This window comes from Suncus etruscus, chromosome 2 (genome assembly GCF_024139225.1).
Source record: "Suncus etruscus isolate mSunEtr1 chromosome 2, mSunEtr1.pri.cur, whole genome shotgun sequence".
Taxonomy (NCBI): domain Eukaryota; kingdom Metazoa; phylum Chordata; class Mammalia; order Eulipotyphla; family Soricidae; genus Suncus; species Suncus etruscus.
In genome coordinates this window covers 111,256,437-111,280,880 of record NC_064849.1, presented here as the reverse complement: position 1 = coordinate 111,280,880, position 24,444 = coordinate 111,256,437, and the positions used below count along the sequence as shown (strand labels likewise).

Below are 24,444 nucleotides of genomic sequence, written 5' to 3'. Positions count from 1 at the left end.
CAATGCTCTGAGTTTAGTCCTGGCCCTGTACTTAGTAATCAATCCTAGTGGTGCTCTAAGGACCATACTGGATGCAGAGATGGAAATCAGGGTGGTTGCATGCAAGACAAGTGCCTCACCAGCTGTGCTATTGCATTGGCCCTTATATTTCATTTTGATCTCTGTTTCTTTCAGAAATAGAAAAATAAGTTGAGGAGGAGAAAACCATCAGAAGTGAATTCTGTCAATTTTGGAAACAGAAGTGGATACTTTAAATAAAAACAAACAAATTCAAAATCAAAATATAAAACCTATTTAAATTAGGATGATGACAAATCAGGGGTAAAAATGCTTGTAAATTCATAAATAATCAATGTTTTGGGAAAGAATAACAAGGATACATGAAACATAAGCATATTTTTTAGTAGATATTGTCACCCCACCCCTATCTTCTACATAACCTTACCTGATAGTAAGACCGGCCCATTTCTGGGAGGGGTCTTTGGGAGGTAGGTATACAAAGGTTTGCCTCAGGGGCAGGAAGAGGATTTGGAGGATTGATTGAGGGAGATTTAGCGAGAGAAAGCTGCAGGATGGAGGGAGAAGAAACATGTTAAAATGACAGGGCAGCTGTGATAGGCTGCTAAAATGGTTAGTCTAGGAGGCTAAGTCCTTGAATAAAGCTGATGTCTCCTGAAACCTGACTGTCTGTGGACCATTTCCTCTAGGCTATCCTGAACCCTAGGAGTGGCCGGCTGATGGGGGTTGTAGTTGCGTGGCCTGGGCTGGAGGAGAAAGGCCTCTCCATCCATCTCACCACCATCCAGCCCCATCCAGGACTGTTATACAACAGATATTTCTTTAAAGAAAAGATACTTTTCCAAAGTTCCTCTTGTTTTGTTAATACAGAGAGGTCAAACTTGAAAGAGAGTTTACATATGCATTAATTAAAATATCATTAAATATAGTTCAGCAAAATCATGGCTTAAGTATACTATTTTAGCTCCTTTTGTTCAAAGAACTACTTATAAAACCATTCATTCATATAACTTAATTCAAAATAAAAAAAGATTAAAAAATACTTAACGAGGGGCTTGGAGTGATAGCACAATGGGTAGGATGTTCGCCTTGTATGCAGCTGACCCAGGCATCATCCTCCAAGCCTGTCAGATGTAAACTCTGAGCATTGCCAGGTGTGGACCCCAAAAGCAATATATATACATATATATACATATATATTATACACACATATATATACAATATATAGTATGCTATATGTACTATATATTGTACATATATTGTGGGCTACATATAAAATATGCTCTATATAATATATATAAATACTAAGATAAAAACACTAAAGGCTAATGTATAAAGTATAAATTTAAAGAAATAATAAAATGCCAGGACACAGTACAAGCATCTTACAATTATGAAAGTATAAGCCACATTTGGAGAAGATTTTATTTTTCAGGAACTCCAGGTAAATAGTGTCCATGTACCTTTTATTCTCTGTGATTATCCAGTCGAAGCAAAAATCCTAACATAGTATATAAACTCTCTATAAAAACATCTGAATGAGTATTTTAGTTTCTATATGAAAAAGAGAAACTAAATGACTAAATGCAGCAATACAAGCAGCTCTTCTCTTTTGAGGAAGCATGATTCCTTGGGTGAAGCCAGCAGATGCTACTGATGACTCAGGGTTGCTTTCCAAATTCTTCCTCTTTGAATAGGGTCCTGGAACTAAATAAATGTGACCCAGCTCTTTGTTTCAGATAAATTCATTTCCCTCTCATTTGCTGGTAAGCATCTGGATCCCAAGGACTTGTCCTCATGCCTCTGAATAGAGTCATTGTGACTCCCAGAAAGACCTATAGCTCCATGAAGCCCACCCTGGCAGGCTAAAATTCCTCTGGTGGCGAGGCAGAATAGCTTCTTTATTAGGAGTCCCACTCCAGAAATGTAAATTGAATTATAATCCCAGCAGTTGGAAATACCAAACTCACAGCAAAATGATTTGAGCATAGAAGCAATTTGGATCTATTTCTTCATAGAACCAAGGCACTGTCCCCAACCCAATGAGGCCATGATTATGATTCTAAACTAGCCTGAAGGATCTTTTTCATGAAGTTGTGGAGCAACTTGAAATTTGGTACAGCTGTGCCAATTCCCACAAAAAAAAAAAAAAACAACCTACAAATAAATCACTATTTTACAGTAAAACAGATAAATACATTTAAGAGTGAATGCAAGTGTTCATATGACTATAGTATTAGAAAGAAATACTTTAAGAATCTGATTAGCTTTGGAAACGAAAGGCATGGACAAGAAGATTAATAAGAGTGAACAAGACAAATGAAAGGAAATAAATTACACATTGGGGGAAGAAGATGAGAGAGCAGACAGGGAGTGTTATTTAAGGTGCATCAGCACAGGGGCTGGAGAGCCATGAGGCAAGCCTAGGGTAGATGAGGATAAACCTGATGAGATGAAAGGCACTAGATACCCAAGGTTGAAGGATATCAAGTTCTAGCTCTGAAACATCTACACTAGAAGAGGTCTCAGAAAGAAAAGAAGTGTAGTCATAAACCTGTGTCTTTTGATCCACTGTCATGGAGGAGAGAACTTGAATAACTAATTTCATTGCATCTCCTCTCCAAAAATAGAGATTGGGATTAAACGGTATTCAGGAGTCTTTCACGTTTAATTCTATGACTTCATAAAAATTTGTGACCATAGAGAGAAAGTATATTGGAAGAGAAGAATGGAGGAAAGAAAGGAGATAAAGGTGGGGGTTGTCCACAGAAAAAAAAGGCATAAGAGAAACAAAGAGTGAAGAAGAGCATATGGAATCCTGTAGCAAGAAAAGCCAGCATATTCTTTCCAAACTGCTAGTAATTCTACCATGAAGAACAATTGAAAGTGAAAATTTGTATCCAAAAATGATATTTGATGATATGTAAAATACAATTTCTTTGAATCAATTTTTTTTGTTTTTTGGGCCACAGCCATTTGATGCTCAGGGGTTACTCCTGGCTAAGCAGTCAAAATTGTCCCTGGCTTGGGGGGACCATGTGGGATGCCGGGGGATCGAACCTTGGTCCTTCCTTGGCTAGCGCTTGCAAGGCAGACACCTTACCTCTAGAGCCACCTCGCTGGCCCCTTCTTTGAATCATTTTACACTAAGAGAAATATATTCCATCATGAAGTTCTATAGAGATATGATTAGTTTTAAATATAATATTCAAAAATATTAATATCAGAGATATTTGAATGTCACACACTCAGAGATAGCAATATCTGGTGTCAATATCAATATCAGAAATTTCTTAACAGTCATAAATCACTTTGAGGTTTGAGTCTAACTGACAATCATCAGACAACTACTATCTGTTCTGGAAATTTTTCTTATATGTGGACATATGAATAGATATACCCAAATATGCATAGACTGACAGGCATTCACTTATATATCTGCATTTACATCTAATCTTCATGTGGGGGTGACAATATAGGTATATTTAGACTACATTTTTAATGTCTCAGAAATTTCTCTGGAGGAGTTGTTCAGAGAGAACAGGAAACTGAATATGTGAAAATCATTGAAGTAAATTACTTCACTCAAGTTACTGAAATGAGTTCTCATTCTTACAGGCTTGCTCAGGCCAGGCAACAAGCCATCTCACTTAGGTTCTACTACCAGTTTCTGTCTTAAGTAACTGTCACATTACCTTAAGTAAATGTCCCACTGACTTACCATTTGCCATTAAACATGGTATCTTCCGTCTATTCTAAGTTAAATTTGGTTTCATAAACTGTAGATTAAACCTAAACTCAGGGTTTTAAATGGAAAGGTCCGAGAGGAAGTTCTAGTTGTTTGGTAGCAAAAAATAAATAGAAGGGGATGGGAGTATGCTTAGAAAGTGACATTTATGCTAACATAATTTTTGGGGGGGCCACACCCGGTGTTGCTCAGGGGTTACTCCTGGCTGTCTGCTCAGAGATAGGTCCTGGCAGGTACGGGGGACCATATGGGACACCGGGATTCGAACCAACCACCTTTGGTCCTGGATTGGCTGCTTGCAAGGCAAACACCGCTGTGCTATCTCTCCGGGCCCTAACATAATTATTTAACTCACTACAGTTAAGCATAAAGCATTTGTTTTTTTTTCTTGAGGAAAAATTATTACATATGGGGAAAATAGATTGATGAATTTCTAATTTATTTATACAATATGGAAGATAGCAATGTGATGGGTTCTTTGAAATTTTATACAGTTTTGATTTAGAAATTCTTCTCTAACATTACCAAAAGTGCTGAATTTACTTTATATTTAGTGATTATGTTAATATTTAGTAAATATGTATAATCACTTTCCCAAGAACATAGTAAAAAGGCATCTTGGGCCAGAGAAAGTACAATAGGTTAATGAGCTTGTTTTTGCAGGTGGTCCATTCTACTTGAATCCCTGGCACCAGACTTGGAGCGATCCCTGAGCAAAGAAGCAGGAGTAAACCCTAAGCACTGTATGACTCAAAACAAAAAACAAACACACCAACACCTTCCCCAACAAACAAAACCAAAATGTGATTCTATCACATTTACATTAAAATGTCAGCATATTTCTAAGTTCTGAAAAGTTCTGAAAAATTCAACTATTGTGAAAAATGTTACATCAAATTGCTTCACATTGAAAATTATATCAAAGGAAAGTAGCAACATTTTAAAAAGGGTTTTTCTTTTTGTCTGATGAGGGAGATCTTAGAGACTTGGTTTTTTAAGAGCGGGACAGCAAGCTTATTTTTGGCTTTGAGCTCAGAGATAGCTCCTGGCAGTGCCATGGATCTAGTTTGCATCAGCTGCCTACAAACACCATGCCCTCTGTATTATCTCTCTAGCCCAATGGAGTTTGTTTTGCTTTCTTTGTTTTTAGGCCACATTTGGGGATGAGACCTTGTTTGACTGCAAGGCAAGTACCTTACCAGCTGTACTATTGCTCCAGCCTCCCCATGGTGTTTTAAAAACTGATCATTTCTGAAGAGCAGTGCAACTATTTCTGCTACAGTTTTCCTAAGAATATACATCAATATTTGGAAAAGTTTATCCACTGGACATAATCTCTGCTCATTTTGAAGATTCCCATAAAAGTCTTGCTTTCACACTTGGTGATGCTCAGATATTACTCAACTGTGTACACAGAAATGACTTCTGATGTGCTTGCGGACCTACACATGATGCCAAGGATTGAATTTGAATCAACTATGTGCAAGGCAAGCCTTTTACATGCTGTACTATCTTTCTGGTCTTTGAGAATGCCTATTTTTTAAAAGTTAATTCAAGAGTTAGAATTTAAAATTGAAATACCATAAATGACAAGGAAGAAAATAAATTTTCACATAAAATCTACAGGTCTGGGAAGAAGATGATTTTTGATTCTTGATTCAAGAGTTAGAATTTAAAATTGAAATACCATAAATGACAAGGAAGAAAATAAATTTTCACATAAAATCTAGAGGTCTGGGAAGAAGATGATTTTTGATTCTTGTGCATGTAATTATTGCCAAGAATGATGAAGAGAATAACCTAAGATGTTCTGAATCTTGATTTTTCTTCATTTTTTATTATTGGGATAAAAATAGTTCATACAACCATATATATACTTTAGGAGTATAATTTCATGCTATACATGGAAAAAAACTTTTTTGGTATTTGGGCCACAACTGGTGGCACTCAAGTTACTCTTGGCTCTGTGCTTAGAAATCACTCCTGGCAGGCTCCGGGGGTGAAGTAGGGGGATATGGGATGCCTGGGTTGGCTGCATGCAAGGCAAATGCCCTACTGCTTGTGTTATCTCTCCAGCCCCAATATATTGAAACTTTTTAAGTAATAAGAAATGTGCAAGGAGATTGTCAATGGCTTTATTAATATGCTTTTTTTGGTACGACCTCTCATACCAATTAAAGTACAACTCTTAAATATATATTAAATACCAACAACATAAAAAACAGCATTTACAATATGTTCTGGTTTAGAAATGATAAGTCTTGAACTCATAAAATTTGCTTATACATGGATGCTGTAGAGAGCATTGTGCTGAGCAAAAAGAATTATAAGGAGGATAGACATAGAATGATTGTACTCATTTGTGAGATATAAAAAAGATAAGATAGTATGGTACTAAAATCCAGGGACAATAGAGAAGAGACTCAGAAAGACATCAATGGTAGGAAGCCTGTCACGAATAGCACGGAAATGCAGTCAGGGCAGAGAAGGAACCACTTTGACAATGATAGTAGGAAATGATCATTCTGGAAAAGAACTATGTGCTAATAGGAGATAAAGTGATATGCATAATACCCTTTGAGTTACAATTTTGCAAATCACAGTGCATAAAAGGAAAACAAGAAAAATAGAGAAAGTGAGAGAGAGAGAGAGAAGAAGAAGAAGAGAAAATATCTGCTACAGAAGAAGGCAGGGGAGATGGGGGAGGGAAGGAAACCAGACACTGGTGGCAAGAAATGTGCACAGGTGAAGAAATGTGCATTGGACCTTTTATTACTGAATCTCAATCATGAATAACTTAGTAACTGCAATTTCATGGCTGTTTACATTAAATAATTTATTTATTAAAATTAAAATCAAATTAAAGCAAAATGCTATTTCTGGTTTAGCATGGCATTTCTAGTAAATAGGTCCTGTTATAAAGATTCAGAACTGAAATATGAGTCATGAAATTCACCCTGAATTATAGCCTTTATAGATCAACTTGTCCCTCAGAAATTTTATTAAAATCTATGCATTATAATTTTAGGACATCTAAATAAAAATCAGAATTACATACCCTGTGTTTGCTTAGGACCAATATCCATTCTTCAAGAAGGTCATTTAAAAATGATTGTAACATTTTCCCATGGGTAAATACAGTTGGAACCATCCAATACTATGACTATATCCAGCTGAGTGGCACATTCTAATAATTAAAGGAATCAAGTGTGTAAGTCTTGAGTCCTTTTGAAATACATGATTTGCTTTCATGACTGAACAAAGCTCCATATAAATGATAGACTACAAAGTGGACACAATTTTTTTTTAAGTTTTGGGGGCCATATCAGGCTATGCTCAGAGTTTACTCTTGGTTCTGTGTTCAGAAATCACTCCTGTTTGTGCTCAGCAGACCAAATTGGTTGTTTGGGTCCCTATTCATTGTACTGGACATATTTTTTATAATTAAAAATAGGTTTAGATAAAGTAAAATTATAAACATTTATTGCATTCAATAACAATATTTTAGGTTTCATATCTAGTTAAGTTTATTAACTAAACTTTAACATTATATAAGATAGCACTGAACATTTTCTCAAAAAAATTTTGGATAGCAGTTATTAATTACTCTGTGATGATTTAAAATGAGTTTACTATTTTGCCCTTTAAATAAATACCACATGACAACTTAAGTATGAAGTCAAAGATTACACTGTCAAAGTTACTTTCACTAATTCAGTCCCAAATATTACAGTGAGGTTTGGTCATATATTGCCAAAACAAACATTTACCTAAACTGGCAATCCTGGTAATCAAAAAAATACTTCAAGCTTTTTGGTATGTTCCTGGCTATACATATCTCACTTATTCCTTACACTTTTTCAAACATGCAAGAACATTGCATAAAATCCATACCTCGTACAGGAGCAACAGAGTTTACAACTTGAAATGTGGAGCTGACATCAGAACAGATTCCAGTTGTGTAATACAAATGTCCACATCTGTAAGCATATAGGGGCCCACATGCCTTTTAAAAACAAATAAAAACTGTAAGATTAAAAATGATAAACATCATCTTAAATTCTTAGAATATAGCATTTGTGGTTAATTAACTATGATACTCTTTTTATTCTTACCAGAAACCCTCCTTTTGGGTTAGTGACTAAAGTTGCTCCAAATGTCATGTTCTCCTTTACTTCTGTGACATTGGGAATTGAAGTATTCACTAATAAAAAAAAAACAAAACACAAATATTGTATGAGGTTGTTAAAAAAAGCAAAACTGTCTTCACACTATACATTCTGTTTGTATTCATTGTATTCACATTGTAGCACTTTCTTATTTTGACTCAACAGAACAATAAGCAAAGTATTTTTATAATGGACAAACTAAGTCTGAAAACCTGGTTTCTATCCCAGAAACTTTGTCTGAATCCCCGTTTCAAATAGCTTTACTAAAATGTAAAAGAATTCAGCACTATCAAGGCAAGGGGAATGTGGGAATACCTTTCACACATTTTTGCTAATTAAAACAAATATGATGAAACATGATTTCTGGCAAGAAGAAAAATGGGCTGAAGACTAGAAAATAAAAGTTAACTATTAAAATTTTCTTTGGCCATTAATTTTTGGTATGATAGGGGCACTAGGAGGGTTACAAATAATAACTGAACACAAGTGTAGACCTGTGGTTAGGAAGTTTGGATAAGAAAAACATGTTTAAAAGGAATACATTTGACACATCAAGTATGTAGTCTAGGTCCTAAATCCTGTAAACCTGGTAAAATTGGCAAGGATTTCTACTTATTCACATTAAAAATATGTTGGATAGGAAAAGCCAAAATGACTAAAGCCTCCTTAGCAGTATGCTGAGATATTGGAAGAAACAATATTCAAATTCAAGAAAGATTTACTTCATTGTTTATGACTAAAAGTTTGCCCTACCTTAAGACTATAGATTTAAGCAGGGTAACAGAAACAATATTTCTAAATAGCCACACAGATTTATTAATCTAAATATTGGTCTTTTTTTCTCTGAGTTTATTCTGTGTGTTTTGAAGGAAGTTGAAACTTAGAATATCTACCATTGGTCTTGAATTATCTGGATAGAAGTTTTTATACTAGGGTTGTTTCAAGACTAGCATTCCTCTACCAGCTGAGACTACAGCAGAGGATCCCTTATTGTTTTTGATATATTAGCCTCCACGCTAACACTGAAAGTCTCTTTCAATTACCACTAATGGAGGATTATCATCTTATAATAATTCTCTGCATACAGCAATGCTATACTCAAGAAAGAAAAAAATAGGTATGAAACATTCATCTTAAACATTAAAAAGAAAGCATAAACTGGATAGAAACATAGTCTTATAATAAACGTTTAGTGCTACATGGCCTTCTGAAATAGAATTTTAGTCTTACTGTATTGAAAAAACCAAGTATAGAAGTTTGAAGCAATATTAGTAGTTGCCAAGTGAGTGAAGATATCTAGAAGATATCTAGGGAAGATAACTATGTTTCCTACTAGGTAAGAGGGATAATATCTAGGAAAGATAAGTTAAAATAAACTGGACCATGGATGTTCAGAGTAAACTTTATAAACAGTTCAGGCAAAATTACAACAGAAACTTTGATCATTTACAGTATCAAAAAGCCAGTGTGAAAATTGAATTTAGGGGCCAGAGAGATTGCATGGAGGTAAGGCATTTGCCTTTCATGCAAAAGGACCATGGTTTGAATCCCGGCATCTCATATGGTCCCCCGAGCCTGCCAGGAGAGATTTCTGAGCATGGAGCCAGGAGTAACCCCTGAGCACTGCCGGGTGTGACCCCAAAACAAAACAAAACAAAACAAAAAAGAAATAAAGTTGAATTTAGCCAAGTATACATCTACTATAATAACTTGTTAAAATATTTGACAGAACATAAAGAGTCTCTAACTTAAAAATCAGAATTATGGGGCTGGAGTGATAGCACATCAGTAGGTCATTTGCCTTGTACATGTCTGACCCAGGACTGACTAGGGTTTGATTCCTGACATTCCATATGGTCTCTTGGCCTGCCAGGAGTGATTTCTGAGCACAGAGCCAGGAATAATCTCTGAGTATGCTGGATGTGGCCTCAAAAACCACAAATAAATAAATAAATAAACAAACAAACAAATACAGAAGTGTGATCTGGAATACAACCAAACTGTTAAAATTAAGAAAAACATGAAAATATGACTGACTCAACCTTAGGAGAAAAATAATAAATGAAAATTGATGTCAAGTTATTCCCAATGTTAAAACTACCAGAAAGTATGTTAAAACTGTTATGGCAGGGGTGATCATAAATTTGACGAGTCCCCGTATTAGAAAATCAAAATTTTAAAAAGAGAACTCAGAAATATAGTATCTGAAATAAGTCTAATGTGACATAGAACAATGATGGAGTTTATTCTGGAGTATTCTAGGGATATTCTAAGTAACTAATAGAGTATTGTCATACTTACTGTTAATTTCTCCTTTATAATTTTCTTTTGTCTATTTTATTTTTAGAAACAAACACTATTCAGTCAGCTCTCTAACTCAGGGGGTCAAGGCCCCAAAATGAGTCCTGAACATCAGTGGGTGTAAATTTCTGGCTCCTAGAATTGCAGGAGAACAGAGAAGATCGCCACATCAGTAGCCTAGCATCAAACTGTGTAGTCTTGTCTGCCTGAGAAGTTCTCCATCCCTCCAAACAAAACAAACCATTACATTTTTTGTTGGTGCTGTTATAGTTGCTGTAGCATTCAGAGTCACTCATAGTTTATCTGAGACGCAAAGTCTATCTATACCTAACAGTACTTAGAGTACATTTTTTTTTCATTTGTATAAATATGTTAAGATTTTCATTTTAAAAGTTCCCTCACACCCTCAACAATACCACTGATTTACAAAAGATTCTGAATAATGGAGGTAGTTAAAGGTAATGAAACAAGAATATCATCTAAATTGATGCCTACTCTATAACAAACTTCTAGAAGCAAGAACACAGGACATAAAAATATCATTAATAAAATTTTAAACTTTAAGAATGATTTTAGATTACTTCTATTATTATTTTTCAGTTGCTTAAAATTTACTTAGAATTAAAATAATGGGCATGTTTTAGGAACATGTTTTAACATTTTGACTTTACATACCTGGTAGATCCAACTTCACACAAGGTAATTCGCCTCTCCCAACTGGACATTTATAGACATCTCCAGTTCTATTCTTAGGCTGACCAACCAATGGAGAACCAATTAGCACCCTAGAGAAATAATGAATGGTAAATAACTCAATTAACATTTTAATAATGAAAATTTTAATTTTAGCTGTTTTATGATAAATTTGAAGATAAGTAACTTTCATTGATATACTCATAGCTATTATTTAATATTTAATGTTTTCTAAAATAAGATAAGCACCATCTTCTTAATACAGATAACTTTAAAAAAAATCCAAAAATATATGATAACTTGGTAAAATACTTTAATTTAGGAAGAAGTCGATTGGAAGGAGATCCAACATTCCAGGTTCTTGGTAAGACCAAACTACCAGACTGAAATTTGGTTGGGAATGGTTTTCTATTTGGGTGAGGTAAAACAAATTTTCAATATCCTTGACTTGTCTGCTATAACTGTCCTAAATTAATAATATATCTAGTGAATTAAAGGTCTTTGAGTAGAATAGGAAGTCTTTTGTTAAAAGGGTTCTGTCTGTCATACAATAGCTCAAAAGAACTAATATGAAGTTTTACTGTAGGAAATATTCTTTGTCTATTAAAGAGGCAAAAGAGAGAATCAAGACTCAATTGACACAATTTTTCTAATACCATATTTAGGGTGTGATTAAATTTCTCTATGTTTCTTGACTGTTCCAGGTACCAGGTATATAAAGTTGATAAAATAATAAATTTTAATCAATCCATTAATCAAGGAATCATACTTGGCAGTGCTCAGGACTTGTTCCTGGCTCTGGGCATAGTGATTATTCCTGGTGGAGTTTAGGGGATCATGAGGGGTGCAAAGGATTGAACCCAGGATGGCAGCATGCAAGGTTAGTGTGTTACCCACTATATTATCTGCCCAGCCCCTGATAAATCTGGGTGACTTAAAATATGTAGAAATCTTGGAATTGTTTATAGTTATTATATAATTTGGGGTACTAAAATAATAACTTAAGAGATATCCCAAGTGCTGCTCAGAGACTTGAGACCCATTTCTGGTGATGCTCAGTCAACTATTCTGGCAATTAAATGCTAAGCCAGAGGATATGGTGCCAATTGGGTCTTAAGGTTCTGGGGACTAAACTAGATTGGCCCCATACTTCTTAGCCTTGTACTAGTTTTCTAGTCCCAGAACTAATTATTGATCAAGCATGTCACTGTGTCGCTGTGGTAGCTTACAAAAAAAGCACATGGATATACAAGTTTTTTCCCCTGAGGATGTATTAATTTCACATAGGAGTTAGAAAATACTAATATTTAATTATCATATGTTCACTTGTATGGACTTAAAAAATAAAGATAGCAATGAAACCCAGATTTTAACTTACTATTTTTGGGGGCCACACCCAGTGATGCTCAGGGGTTACTCCTGGCTATACACACAAAAATTAAACCATGGCTTGGGGGATCATATGGGATGCCAGGGTATCTAACCATGGTCTGTCCTAGTCTAGTGCATTCAAGACAGACGCCTTATGCCCTGTGCCATCACTTTGGCCCCTTAACTTATTATTTTTGAAGATATAACTATAAAATCACTCTGGGAAAATGTAATAATGTCAGTCATAAATACTTCTAAAAAGACCACTGATGAAATATTGTTAGGAAGAAGATAAATGTGGTTAAGAGTTAAAGTACTTGAATTTGCAGCTGATGGTGCACAGCTGTCTGAAGGGACCATATATACCCAAAGACATTCACTAGTAGACAAAGGACTCCACTTATATACAAAAAGAAACAGCATTTGAGCTTGTTTTAGTCTGTATATTTATTAATGGGTGTCGAGTAAAGATAGAGTAAACATAAAGCAAATTATCATGTAATAAATATTCTTTTTTATGAATAATTTTTATTTTGACCAAAGTGGATTACCAAATCTTTCACAGTAGTATTTTAGTGACATTGAATCAGGGGCATTCCCACCACCAATGTTGTCCTCCCTCCACCCCTGTCCCAGCATGCATCCCATATTGCCCTTCCTTTTCCCCTCGGGCTGCTAGTATATAAATATTCTTATAGAAGCATCAGAAATGTCCCACAGTTTTGGAACAGAAACAAACTAGTTAAACATTATTGAGCATCTTTGTAAATATGTTTGCTTAACTGTATACTATTAGCTACAACAGCACAGGATGTGGGAATCCTGACTTAATAGGATTTCATGTGAATAAGTCATGAAAGATTTAGTTGACATCAAGTAATATAGCTGATAATGTATTTTGGTGCCAAAAATGCTAATATGACCTTAGGCTTCAGAGCTGTAAATAGATGAGCTAGTCAAGAAAAGCGATAGCCTCTCTGTGGCCTGAACTGTCAGGCCATGTCTGGAATCTCTAAATTAAGAGAGACTAGGCACAATGGAATGCAATTTAGTAGACCATAACCCAGCGAGTAAGAGTCTTGTAATTTTGTCTAATAAGTGATATTTAAGAGAAATCTGAGGATATATACTTGGGGGAAAAATTGAATAGAGAATTGGGAGTTTATTTAGGGTGCAGGTATGTTGGATATACATGAAATGTCTTAAGTATTTGAAAAGTTCTTCATATTGAAGATGAATGGGGTTTGCTTTGTGTAGTATATCCTCTGAGAAAAACTAGTATTAATAGAAAATTATGTCACAATAATAAATATTTAATTAAGGCACCAAAATGTTATCTATTGATATAATGCCTTTACAAAACACTTTTGATGTGCATAAATTACATGAACGTATTCAAAGTCTTGAATGTACAATTCTTGTGCTTAGAAATCTAGCTCTAAAATATGACGTTAGTTAAGGGAAGAAGTATTAGTGCATAAATATAAAGCTCATGATACTAAATATTAGTGAATGATTAAAAGAAAATTGATCAACAGCAAGCAGTAATTATTAGAGTCATGTATTCAACTATTGTATATGTAAAGACATTATTTAAAAATTGCCTGGTAGGATTAACATTTGCTTATAACCTAATTTAAAATAAAATTTTACATTTTTTAGGGGCCAGCGAGGTGGCACTAGCGGTAAGGTGTCTGCCTTGCAAGTGCTAGTCAAGAAAGGACCACGATTCGATCCCTCGGGTGTCCCATATGGTCCCCCATGCCAGGGGCAATTTCTGAAGCCCTTAGCCAGGAGTAACCCCTGAGTATCAAATGGGTGTGGCCCGAAAAACCAAAAAAATTTTTTTTACATTTTTATTAAAAACTTATGACTTAATTTAAAGTGAAAATTAACAAATAATATTCAAGATACTCATTATCATAACAATGACAATAATAGCTGGTACTTATTATACCATGTTTTAGGCCTTATTCTAAGACCTTTCCATGTACTAAGTATTTTAATCCTCTATGTAATACATAGTAGGTACTTTGGTGTCAGGCTTAATAAATTTAAATAATAATTTTTCAGTTTACTTAGCTTACAATTTAGAGTAAATCAAGTCACTGTATGTAGGGTTATATTTTCTCCTAGACTGGCTGATTTTAGATCCTCAAAGAGCTCCCAGGACGGGAGATTCCCTTTCCCCTATCCCCTAGGGCGGGAAGCGATCCTGGCAATATTTATTCACGGCAAATAATCACACAGATAGGAGAGTAATTGCAGAATCCTTTGTCGACCTGCTAGCAGCTCTAAAAGCCCAGAGCACGCCAGCTAACTGTCCCAAAAGATCCTGACCGACCTAGTTCGACACCTATTTACTAGGATCTCAACAGCGACCCCGCCTGGAAGGTCGTAGGTGGGAAAGCAGGCAGGGAAACTTAACATTGAAGAGAAATATTATAAAGACCTCCATATACCTTAGTTAATTCATTTGCAAAATGAAAATGGAGCAATTACCTGTTATCATCATGAAAACTAAATGACATATTGAAGATACATAAAATAAATTTTGGCTTATAGTTTATATGGGTTAAGTGTTAATTCTTACAGTTTTTAAAAAATAGATAATAGGAGCAGAGGGATAACACAGAAGTAAGGCTGTATGGCCAACCTGGAAGGGCCAACCTGGGAGGGACGTGGTTCAATTTCCGGAATCCCATATGGTCCCCCAGCTTGCAAAGGGCTATTTCTGAGTGCAGAACCAGCAATAACCCCTAAACACTTCTGGGTGTGGCCCAAAAAACAATCAATCAATCAATCAACAAATCAAGTTTTTTTTAAATAAAACAAAATTAGATAACAGGGGCCAGAATATAAATTTTTCTGTTTATCTTTTGGGGACCACATCTGGCAATGCACAGAGGTTCTGATGTCACTTGAGGAAATATAGTGGATGTCTGGGAAGGAACCTTGGTCAGCTGTGTACAAGGCAAGCACCATACCTGATGTACTATCTCTCTGACCCCTAAACTATAATGATTTGAGTTCTTCAAAAGTATACTCGAGACAAAGAACTTGGTACTCAAAGCCTTTTAAGAAGCAATTCTAAATGTGAGGTATATTTGAGAGGAAAGAAAAGAGAACAAAAGAGCACGTTGAGGCTGGATTCATTCTTAAGCAACTTGGGTTCATTCTCACTGAAGAACATTTTTGAAACTGTGGAACATAGATAAGCATATCATAAGCCTTGTAGAATCTCTGAGAGCAAATACTATGACCTCAAGAGAGTACCATGTGAGAAGAAAGCTGAGAGAAAATTACACAAGATTTTGAGTGGGTAAAGTAAACTGGAAAGGACTCTATTTTTTTCTCCCCAAAAAAGCATTAAGAATTTGGGGGCAATCAAATGTATTATGGAGGACAACTAGTTGTGATTAAATGTTCATGAGAAAGACTCAATAATGATATCATCAGATAAAGTGGTAGAAGAGATGATCCAAAGGTTGAATTTGTATAAGTGACATATGTCACCTATTCCCTAGACAGGAGGACACAGATGACTAAGAGATTCAGAGATGTCAGATAATGATAGATGAGTGGAACTCTGTGTTACTTTGTGTTAGTACCTTGTTCTTGTCTGAGATAAAAATTAAATTTACTTGACAAATTCAATATAGCAGAGTGACTTCTGAAGTCAGGATCAAAAAGATGACACAATTCCAGTTTACTGTTCTTTTGTAATCAGAGAGATCCAAGCTCTAAAGAACTCTTCCATAGCCTAATGGAGGATGAAAAGTACATGGAGAAGTGTCATTACACACAGCAGGCATGGAAGTTGAACCATCTTAGGTTCTCCAACAGCAATGGAGGTAGCAGATGACTGCAGCTGCTTAAATTGATATTCACATAATTCTGCAGGTTACAGGGGAACAGCTCCCAAATCCTTCAACTAAGAGAAACAATGAACTTCTGTTGTCTATATCTACCAAATGTGGGAATGATTGTTCATAATAGCAACAGTAGCTAACTGAAGTGGGGAAGACAAATTTGTGATCTACTATTCATTTTCTCCATTTATTCTTTCATTGCTTTGGTCTTTTATTGATTTGCTTATTCCATTCTTCCTCTATTTTCTCTTTGTATCTTCTCCTTGTCTTTTCTGACATGAACTTTCCTTACTTCTTCCCTTCCTTCCTTGTAAAATATAGTAGCTTTAATAATTTAGTGAGATTTTAGAGAAATATGATAAAGATTTTTAATTGGCAAGGCAGACACTAGCCAGGGAAGTTTTGGAAGGTGTCAATATAATTTATGGAGACTATGTGCCTAGAGAACTTTCTAAGATTCATTCACTAGAACAGAACAAAATGAAAGTTTGTGGAAGAGAATTGACTAGTCAGAACACTATTCATTAATTGGATAGAAATCTAGGCTAAATGATGAAAACTGAATTTTAAATAGCATTGGAATGGTGAAGTTCTTGTGAAAAATAAGAGAAAAAAGAAATTATGGATTTACCAAACAAAAATGTAAGTTTGGTATTGGAATATTATATACATGAAACACTAATAGTATTATAAATCATGGAATCAATAAAAATGGAGAAGGAAAACCTAACAAAAAAGAAAGAATAGAAACTAAGATATATACACTCAGAAAATGGTTGAATACTCCAGGACTGAGATGAGGATTTTAAGAATTGGGACTGATGGTAGAGAATGGTCTACCATCTCTACTAATGGTTGCTGATGAGGCATAGGACAGAAAACAACTCTGCCATTTATTGTTTATGACTATTTGTTCTACTAGCAATCAAGCAACTATGGAGACTACATATATCTTACCCCTTCATTTGAACTCAGCCTCTTTTCCCAAGCTGCAAAAAAATAACAAGATCCCAGAAAAGTATTCACACAGGATTTATAGAATTTTAGGAATCTCCAGTGTTCTCAATTCCCATTCTTTTGCTCTCATTTTTCTCACAGTCCTTATCATCACATTCTGCCAGATGTTATAACCTATTTGTCTAGTATATTTTTATTATCTGTTTTTGGCTTCCCATCACTGATAGGAATAAATTATACCCTAACATAAATTTATTTTGTTTAGACACATACCCTTACAGTCCTTGGCACAAAACAGGCATATTAATTCATAACCATATGAATTATTTAATGACTGTGTCAATTACTGTAGGTATCTGAATAAGCAGACATGGGAATTTTAGATTTGTCCTCCAGTTGAGAATTTCCACTTGTGAAGTCATTTTTGCAGTGTAGAGAACATATAGTACAATGTAGAATATGCCATCTACACATATGGGTGAGATAGTAGGGCATTTTCACAGGACAAGGATCCAGAGAATTCTGCTGTTAGAGAAAATTGGCTGAAAGTCAGAAGACCAGTGTCCCACATCCTGGACTTGTCGCATATTTGCTATATTCAACCTTTTCACAATTAATTCTCTGATTCCCGTTTTCTGTTAGAAAAGCAGATGAATAACCACAACACTTGCCCCAAATCCCAAGGGCCAGTATGAAGATACAAGGCACAGCATTTCAGAACTGTTATTAACCAATTCATTAACTTTGTCATTTTAAGTGAAATGTGATTGCTTTAACTGATTACATTTTTTTTTGAATTTTTTAAAAATTTTGGTTTGAGGTCACATGCAGCAGAGCCAATGCTGATTTCTGACTCTATATTCTAAGGAATCATTCCTGATGAAGATGGGAATTGAATGCAGGCATACAAGGCAAAGCACTTGTACTGCTGTACTATTGTTCCCGTCCCTGGATATTTTCTTTTTATATGAAATTTCTGCAATGAGCTGTCTGCAGCTTTATAAAGGATGACAATGCTATATTTCAATTCTAAATTCTAGAGAATACTTGATGAACTCAACCTAGGGTCCGAGTGAGAGTAACATTTCTTTTGTTTGTTTGTTTGTTTTGGTTTTTTGGGCCACACCCGTTTGATTATCACGGATTGCTCCTGGCTAAGTGCTCAGAAATTGCCCCTGGCTTGGGGACCATATGGCACGCCAGGGGATCAAACCGCGGCACTTCCTTGGCTAGCGCTTGCAAGGCAGACACCTAATCTCTAGCGCCACCTCATTGGTCCCAAGAGTAACATTCTTTTCCACACTAAGCACGTCGGTTCTAGCAAAATTTTTGTAGAATAATATTTTGTATTTTTCTTTTCTTTTCTTTTTTTTTTTGTTTTTGGGTCACACCCAGCAGTGCTCAGGGGTTACTCCTGCTCTATGATCAGAAGTCGCCCCAGGCAGGCACAGGGGACCATATGGATGCGGGATTTGAACTACCATCCTTCAGCATGAAAGGCAAACACCTTACCTTCATGCTATCTCTCCGGTCCCAATATTTTGTATTTTAATAGTAATTATATTTATGATAACTTTTATTTATTTGAAGAATAGCTGTCTCTATATTTCATATTTATATTTTCTCTCTTTGGAAATCTAGCTTCCTGAAGTTTTTGTCTCATATTTACATTATTTCTGAACATTCTTTTCACCAAGCTCTTTCTTGATGTCCAAGAAAAGACACCATAGAGTACCAAATACCACTTGTAGACAAGTTTTTTAGAGATAAAATGAGTATTTGGGTTTCATGGAGAATAAAGTTTTACAGTGGACTCATTACCTAGTCATGAAAGATAGCAAAATAAATGCATTAAAATCTGTAATAGAAAATTTAATAGGATTTCTAAAAATATTTTATATCAATCTTCAATGGGTTTTATGTGAAACACATATTTAGAGGAAATATAACATTAGTTTCATGAACCCTTACCTGGCATAAAGCAGAATCCTCTAAGGAAAAAGCATAAAGCAAGACAACTGTGTTCTTTAAAGAATAATAATGGATTGAAAGACTATGTATGTTGACATTTAGAGGTATAGAGACAACCAAAGTTGCAATACCCCTCTGTCACTATCACTGCCTATTGGCCCTTCCCTTTCACTACCACCTCCCTTGATGACTTCAGTTCTGTTGTCAGTCTAAGGGTTTGTTTTCACTGGACACTGCCTATTCTCTTGTGGTGCTTCTTTATATACCATACTTGTATGTGAGATTATTGGTATTTCTTTACCTTTTGAACAAGTTGTCCTCTAGTTCCATCTATGTTATTACAAAAGGCAAGAAGTTATCTTTTCTTATACTCATTGTATTACTATTGCACATCTTCTTTATTCACTTTATGCTACTGGGTACGCAAATTATTTCCAGATATTCCTGACTGTAAATAGTACAGCAGCAAACACAGCAAAGCATATCTTAGTGTTTTTGAGTTCTTGGAATCTATGTCAAGTACTGGCATTGCTATATCATCTGATTATTCTCTTCTCATCTTGTTTGAGACTGTTTTCCATAGAGGTTGAACATTTTATGTTATTATTAACAATAGTGAGTTAGGGTTTCTAAATACACAAATTAAAAATGCCCATTGTGTTAGAACTTATTCTAGTATTTTTGATTGAAACACTTCTCACTGGTATCAGGTGGTATACAATAATTATTATTGATCTTATTTTTTATTTCTCTAATAATTAGTGATACTGAACATTTTATCTTGCCAGTTGGCCTACTGTGTGTCTTCTTTGGAGACTTGTTTGTTCCACTCTTTCTTCTACTTATATTTGAGTTTGTTGTTGTTGTTGAATTTTGTATGCATGTCATATATATGATGTTCTATTTGCTCCTATCCAATACTATAGTTTAAAATTATTTTAGTGATAGCTTATCTCATAATACAGAAAAAATTTAGTTTGACATATTCTTTATTGCTTGTTTTTGGGTCACACCTTAGTGTACTCAGAGTTTACTCCTGGCTTATTGCTGAGAGATTACTACTGGCGCTTATCAGGGGACTATATATGGTAGGCTGCATGCAAGACAAATGCCTTATCCACTGTAACTCTGGGCCTGAATGTATTTTCAATTGTTTATTTACTTATTTGTTTGTTTGTCTTTTGGATCAAACCTGACAACACTCAGGGGTTACTCCTGGCTATACACTCAGAAATTGCTACTGCAGGCTCGGGGGGATCATATGGGATGCCGGGATTCAAAACCACTGTCCTTCATGCAAGACAAATTCCCTACCTCCATGGAATCTCTTGGGCCCCTCAATTGTTTATTTTTGCTTTTATTTTTCTAGGCAATTGAACTAAACCACTGAAAACACCCCTGAGGTCAATATTATAAAGCATCTTTTTTTTTTCTCAACAAATCTATGAATCTGAATCTAACATCTGGGTCTTTCATCCATGGTTTTTGAGGGTAATTTTTGTAACTCTTGTGAGTAAGGGCTCATTTTCATTCTTTGGTATGTGGCTACCAGTTTTCTGAATAATACTTGTTAAAGAAGAAGCCAGTATATGCTGATACACATAAGTATATGTGTGTATATATATATATATGTTATGCATATACTCACACATATATACGTACAAGTAGGGATAAAGACTGGTAAGGGAGGTATCCGCATCATAAAAGACTACTTTGATTACTTTGGTTTTGGTTTGAGTCTACACCAGTAGAGTTCAGGATTTATCCTAGCTCTGTACTTGGGGATCACTCCTGGCAGGGTTGTGGGACAATACGGGATACTAGGGATCAAACATAGGCTGTCTACATGCAAATAAGTGTCCTATTCTCTGTGCTCTTTTCGATCTGTTTTGCAAAGACAAGACTAATGAAGAATATTGATAGATTGGTTTTTGTTTGTTTCTTGGCCACACCTAGAGGCACTAAGGGTTCACTCCAGGCTCTGCACTCAGAAATAGCTCCTGGTAGGCTCCAGGGATCATATGGGATAGAGGTGATTGAAACCAGGTCTCTCCCAGATCAACCTCTTGCAAGGCAAACTCTTTATGACTCTGCTATCGCTACGGTAATAATTGTTTTAATACCAAAGAATAATTGTTTTAATAGCAATTAGAAGAGTGGAGCCAAATAGTTATATCCACCTTCATGTATATTCCAATATTAATAGCTGTGCAATGAAAAGAACAAAGTATCCAATAAAACATTGTGCCTGATAATGTAGGCACATGATTGAATGAAAATGTAGAGTAACGCACAATGAGATTCTATCAGCCAGAAAAACAGATGAATTATTTCCACTTGTAGAAAAATGAAGGGACTCTAGAGAATCACATTAGACAAATAAGTATTAGAAGATTTCATGCATGTGTGAAATATAAAGCTAACATTTATTGAAAAAGCAAATATATGCCTGGACACTAACAACAGAATTAAGGTTACTTAAAGTAATAGGTTGATTGGTGGGAGAAAGAGCAAAGGGGATGACTAAAAGATGGTAGGCTTTGTTTTTTATAAACTTAAATTAAAAGCCAATAAAATGATGGGTGCCTAAGCTAGAAGGATGAAAAAAGGAAACAACAAAGAGTGGAAAGTCCTGATCAACATCTTTTCATTTCCCATCTGGCTGAGATCGTGCCATTCTGGCGACAACAACTAAATCTGGAGGACTGTGCAACACTGAGCGCATTTAAGCTCATTCTCTTCAAAGCAAAATTATTAAACTAATTATGTATTTTCCCCCCAATTTTTCTGAACCACACTGCAACTTGGATACTCCAGTCAAGCTAAACATAATGAATACAACTGATCTTAATCAGGATTATGAAGGGTTCTGCTACTGAAAACACATGTGATTTCCTAGTGAAAGATTTGAAGTAAATTACATTTCAAAATAAGCTTTTGAAAGGCAAATGGTTGGTAAGGCTGCTCTTTTTTGTTAACTTCTTATTTTTTAACATAATTAAAACAATGCTGCAGATAGCACTTGTAATAGTCAAACAAATACTCCCTATTTAGCATCTTTCAGTAAAAATGTACAATAGGTTAGAATGATTTTGGCTATTTTTTAAAATTTTGAGGCCACCCTGAAGGTGCACAGTGTTGCTCCTAAAATTCTTGGGGAACCAATCCATGCCAGATATTAAAATTGGACCTCCCACATGCAAAGCATGCCTTTAGCCCAATAAAGAAAACTATCTCTTAAACCCAAGGATTATTTTATTTTACTTTGGTTTTTGAGCCACACCCAGTAATGGTCAGGGGTTACTCCTGGCTATGCACTCATAAATTGCTCCTGGCTCAGGGAACCATATGGGACTGCGGGGATCAAATCGAGGTCTGTCCTGGGCAGCCACTTGCAAGGCAAATGCCCTACCATTGTGCTATCTCTCCAGCCCCAAGTATTATTTCCTTTTTAAAATTTTTTTGGGGGGTCACACCTGGCAGTGCTCAGGGGTTACTCCTGGCTCTGCACTCAGAAATTGCACCTGGCAGGCATGGGGGACCATATGGGACGCCAGGATTTGAACTACCGACCTTCTACATGAAAGGCAAATGCCTTACCTCCATGCTCCTGCCCCTCTTTTTTAAATTTAAAGTTGATCAACTTCCAAATTATGAGCAGTAAATGTGCTTTCAAAAGGTGACTAGCTCTGGAGAAAATTGAATTACAAAGTTCATTTTCTCCATAATAAGGCACTTATTCTATAGTCTATTTCTTAAATAAGCCTGCATCCTATATGATTTTATAAGCACTTACAGATTTTCAAATATGTTTCTAAATTTTATTTAGCATTATGAGTGCCTGTTCTACTTGTGGGGGTAAACTCATGCTACTCTAACATCTCTAAAGCTTTTGAAATTATTTATATGATGTATTTTATATATTTTACTTACATAGTCATCATTTTTTTGTTCCCTTGATTTTCACATTTTCTATAACTATTGTAAGTACAAAATTTGTGTTTGACATTGCATACATTTAAATACTCAAAATTCTACATATTAATATATACAATTTTATTCTTATGACAGATAGTTATAAATATTTTCTTTTTAATATAGTTATATTAATGAAAAACTCTGATTTATTTTATTGAAACCATTGTGATTTACAAAGTCCTTCATAGTTGGAATTCAGACATACAATGAATCAGGCCAATTCTACCACCAGGGTCAACTTCCCTCCACCAATGTTCCCAGAGTACTTCCTATACCACCATCCTTTGCCCCCTGGCCTGCCAGTATAACAGGTTCATTTTAAGTTTATGTTGTTCTTGTTTGGGTCTCTTGATTCTATTGTTGCTGACTTTGACTTGGATATTTAGTTGTCTTTTTTTTAATATCTACCAATGCCTCTAAGACCACTTGGCCTCTGGCCCCATAATTTTATTTTCCCCTTCTTAATTTTATAGAAAAATGCAGAAGTATGACATAAATCAAATTAATTTGTGTCCCAAGTTCTATGAAGAAAGACAAAAACCCCTATCTAAAAGATTAAAAGGGATGGCAGGATTTTTTTGTATAGGTGAAGCAAAAATTGGGGGAAATTGAAAGAAAACACAAAAATTGAGGAAAATAAAAAGTAAAAACCTTTAACCTAAAAATGGTGTTTCTACCCATGAAGCATCCTGCGAAAAGACCAACTACAGGCTTTGGGCATACTAGGTCGTCTAACCCCAAAGTTTTTCTTCATGGTACCAGGAAAAATTCTCCTCAATCATGGTTGTCATAGTTAGTCATCGGCGAGTAATTAGAGATCTTGGTTTTTGCACAGATCCGATGTTGAAGTCAGGGTGTCATGGCAATTCTTCTGGTTTCATCTCATCATTGTGTGGCAAGGCAGGTAAATCTGCCTTGAAAGCAAGTTGTTGCTATTTCCAAGTCATTAGGGTGTTATATGAACCCACCTTGAAGCAAGTCAGTGCCAAGGTAGCATTAGGGCCTTCCCTGGTAGAAGTTTAATTCCTGGTGCTGTTGCAGAAAACCGTGTAGGTACCAATGATGGGATTCAAGGTTTAGGAAGAATGGCCAAAGTTCAATCAACTGAAGCCTAAGTCAAGTCACTATGACAAATATTCAGGGTAAAAGGTCCTACTGCAATAAAAAATTTAGAAGCTACTATCTGTATTAGATAAGAAATTTCTGTAAGTAATATTTCCCCCATTTTAATGTGCCTATGCAAAAGGAATAATGCCACAGGATACAACTGGTGCACATGGGGATTTAAAATAACAAGCTAAATAATCCCTATAGCCTGGTTCTAACATGAACTCAAAACCCAAGAGAAATTTATCTACTAGAATTT

The 24,444-nt window shown here is 35.4% G+C and overlaps 1 protein-coding gene across 1 annotated transcript in view; it reads right to left on the bottom strand.

Annotated features, from left to right (window-relative positions):
* Window positions 1-24,444, bottom strand: part of ITGA1 (integrin subunit alpha 1) — a 162,589-nt gene that overhangs the window by 74,815 nt on the left and 63,330 nt on the right. Inside the window, 4 exon segments of the mRNA XM_049768148.1 lie at window positions 6,821-6,953; window positions 7,661-7,772; window positions 7,882-7,970; window positions 10,912-11,021. Coding sequence (XP_049624105.1) covers window positions 6,821-6,953; window positions 7,661-7,772; window positions 7,882-7,970; window positions 10,912-11,021 — 444 coding nt within the window.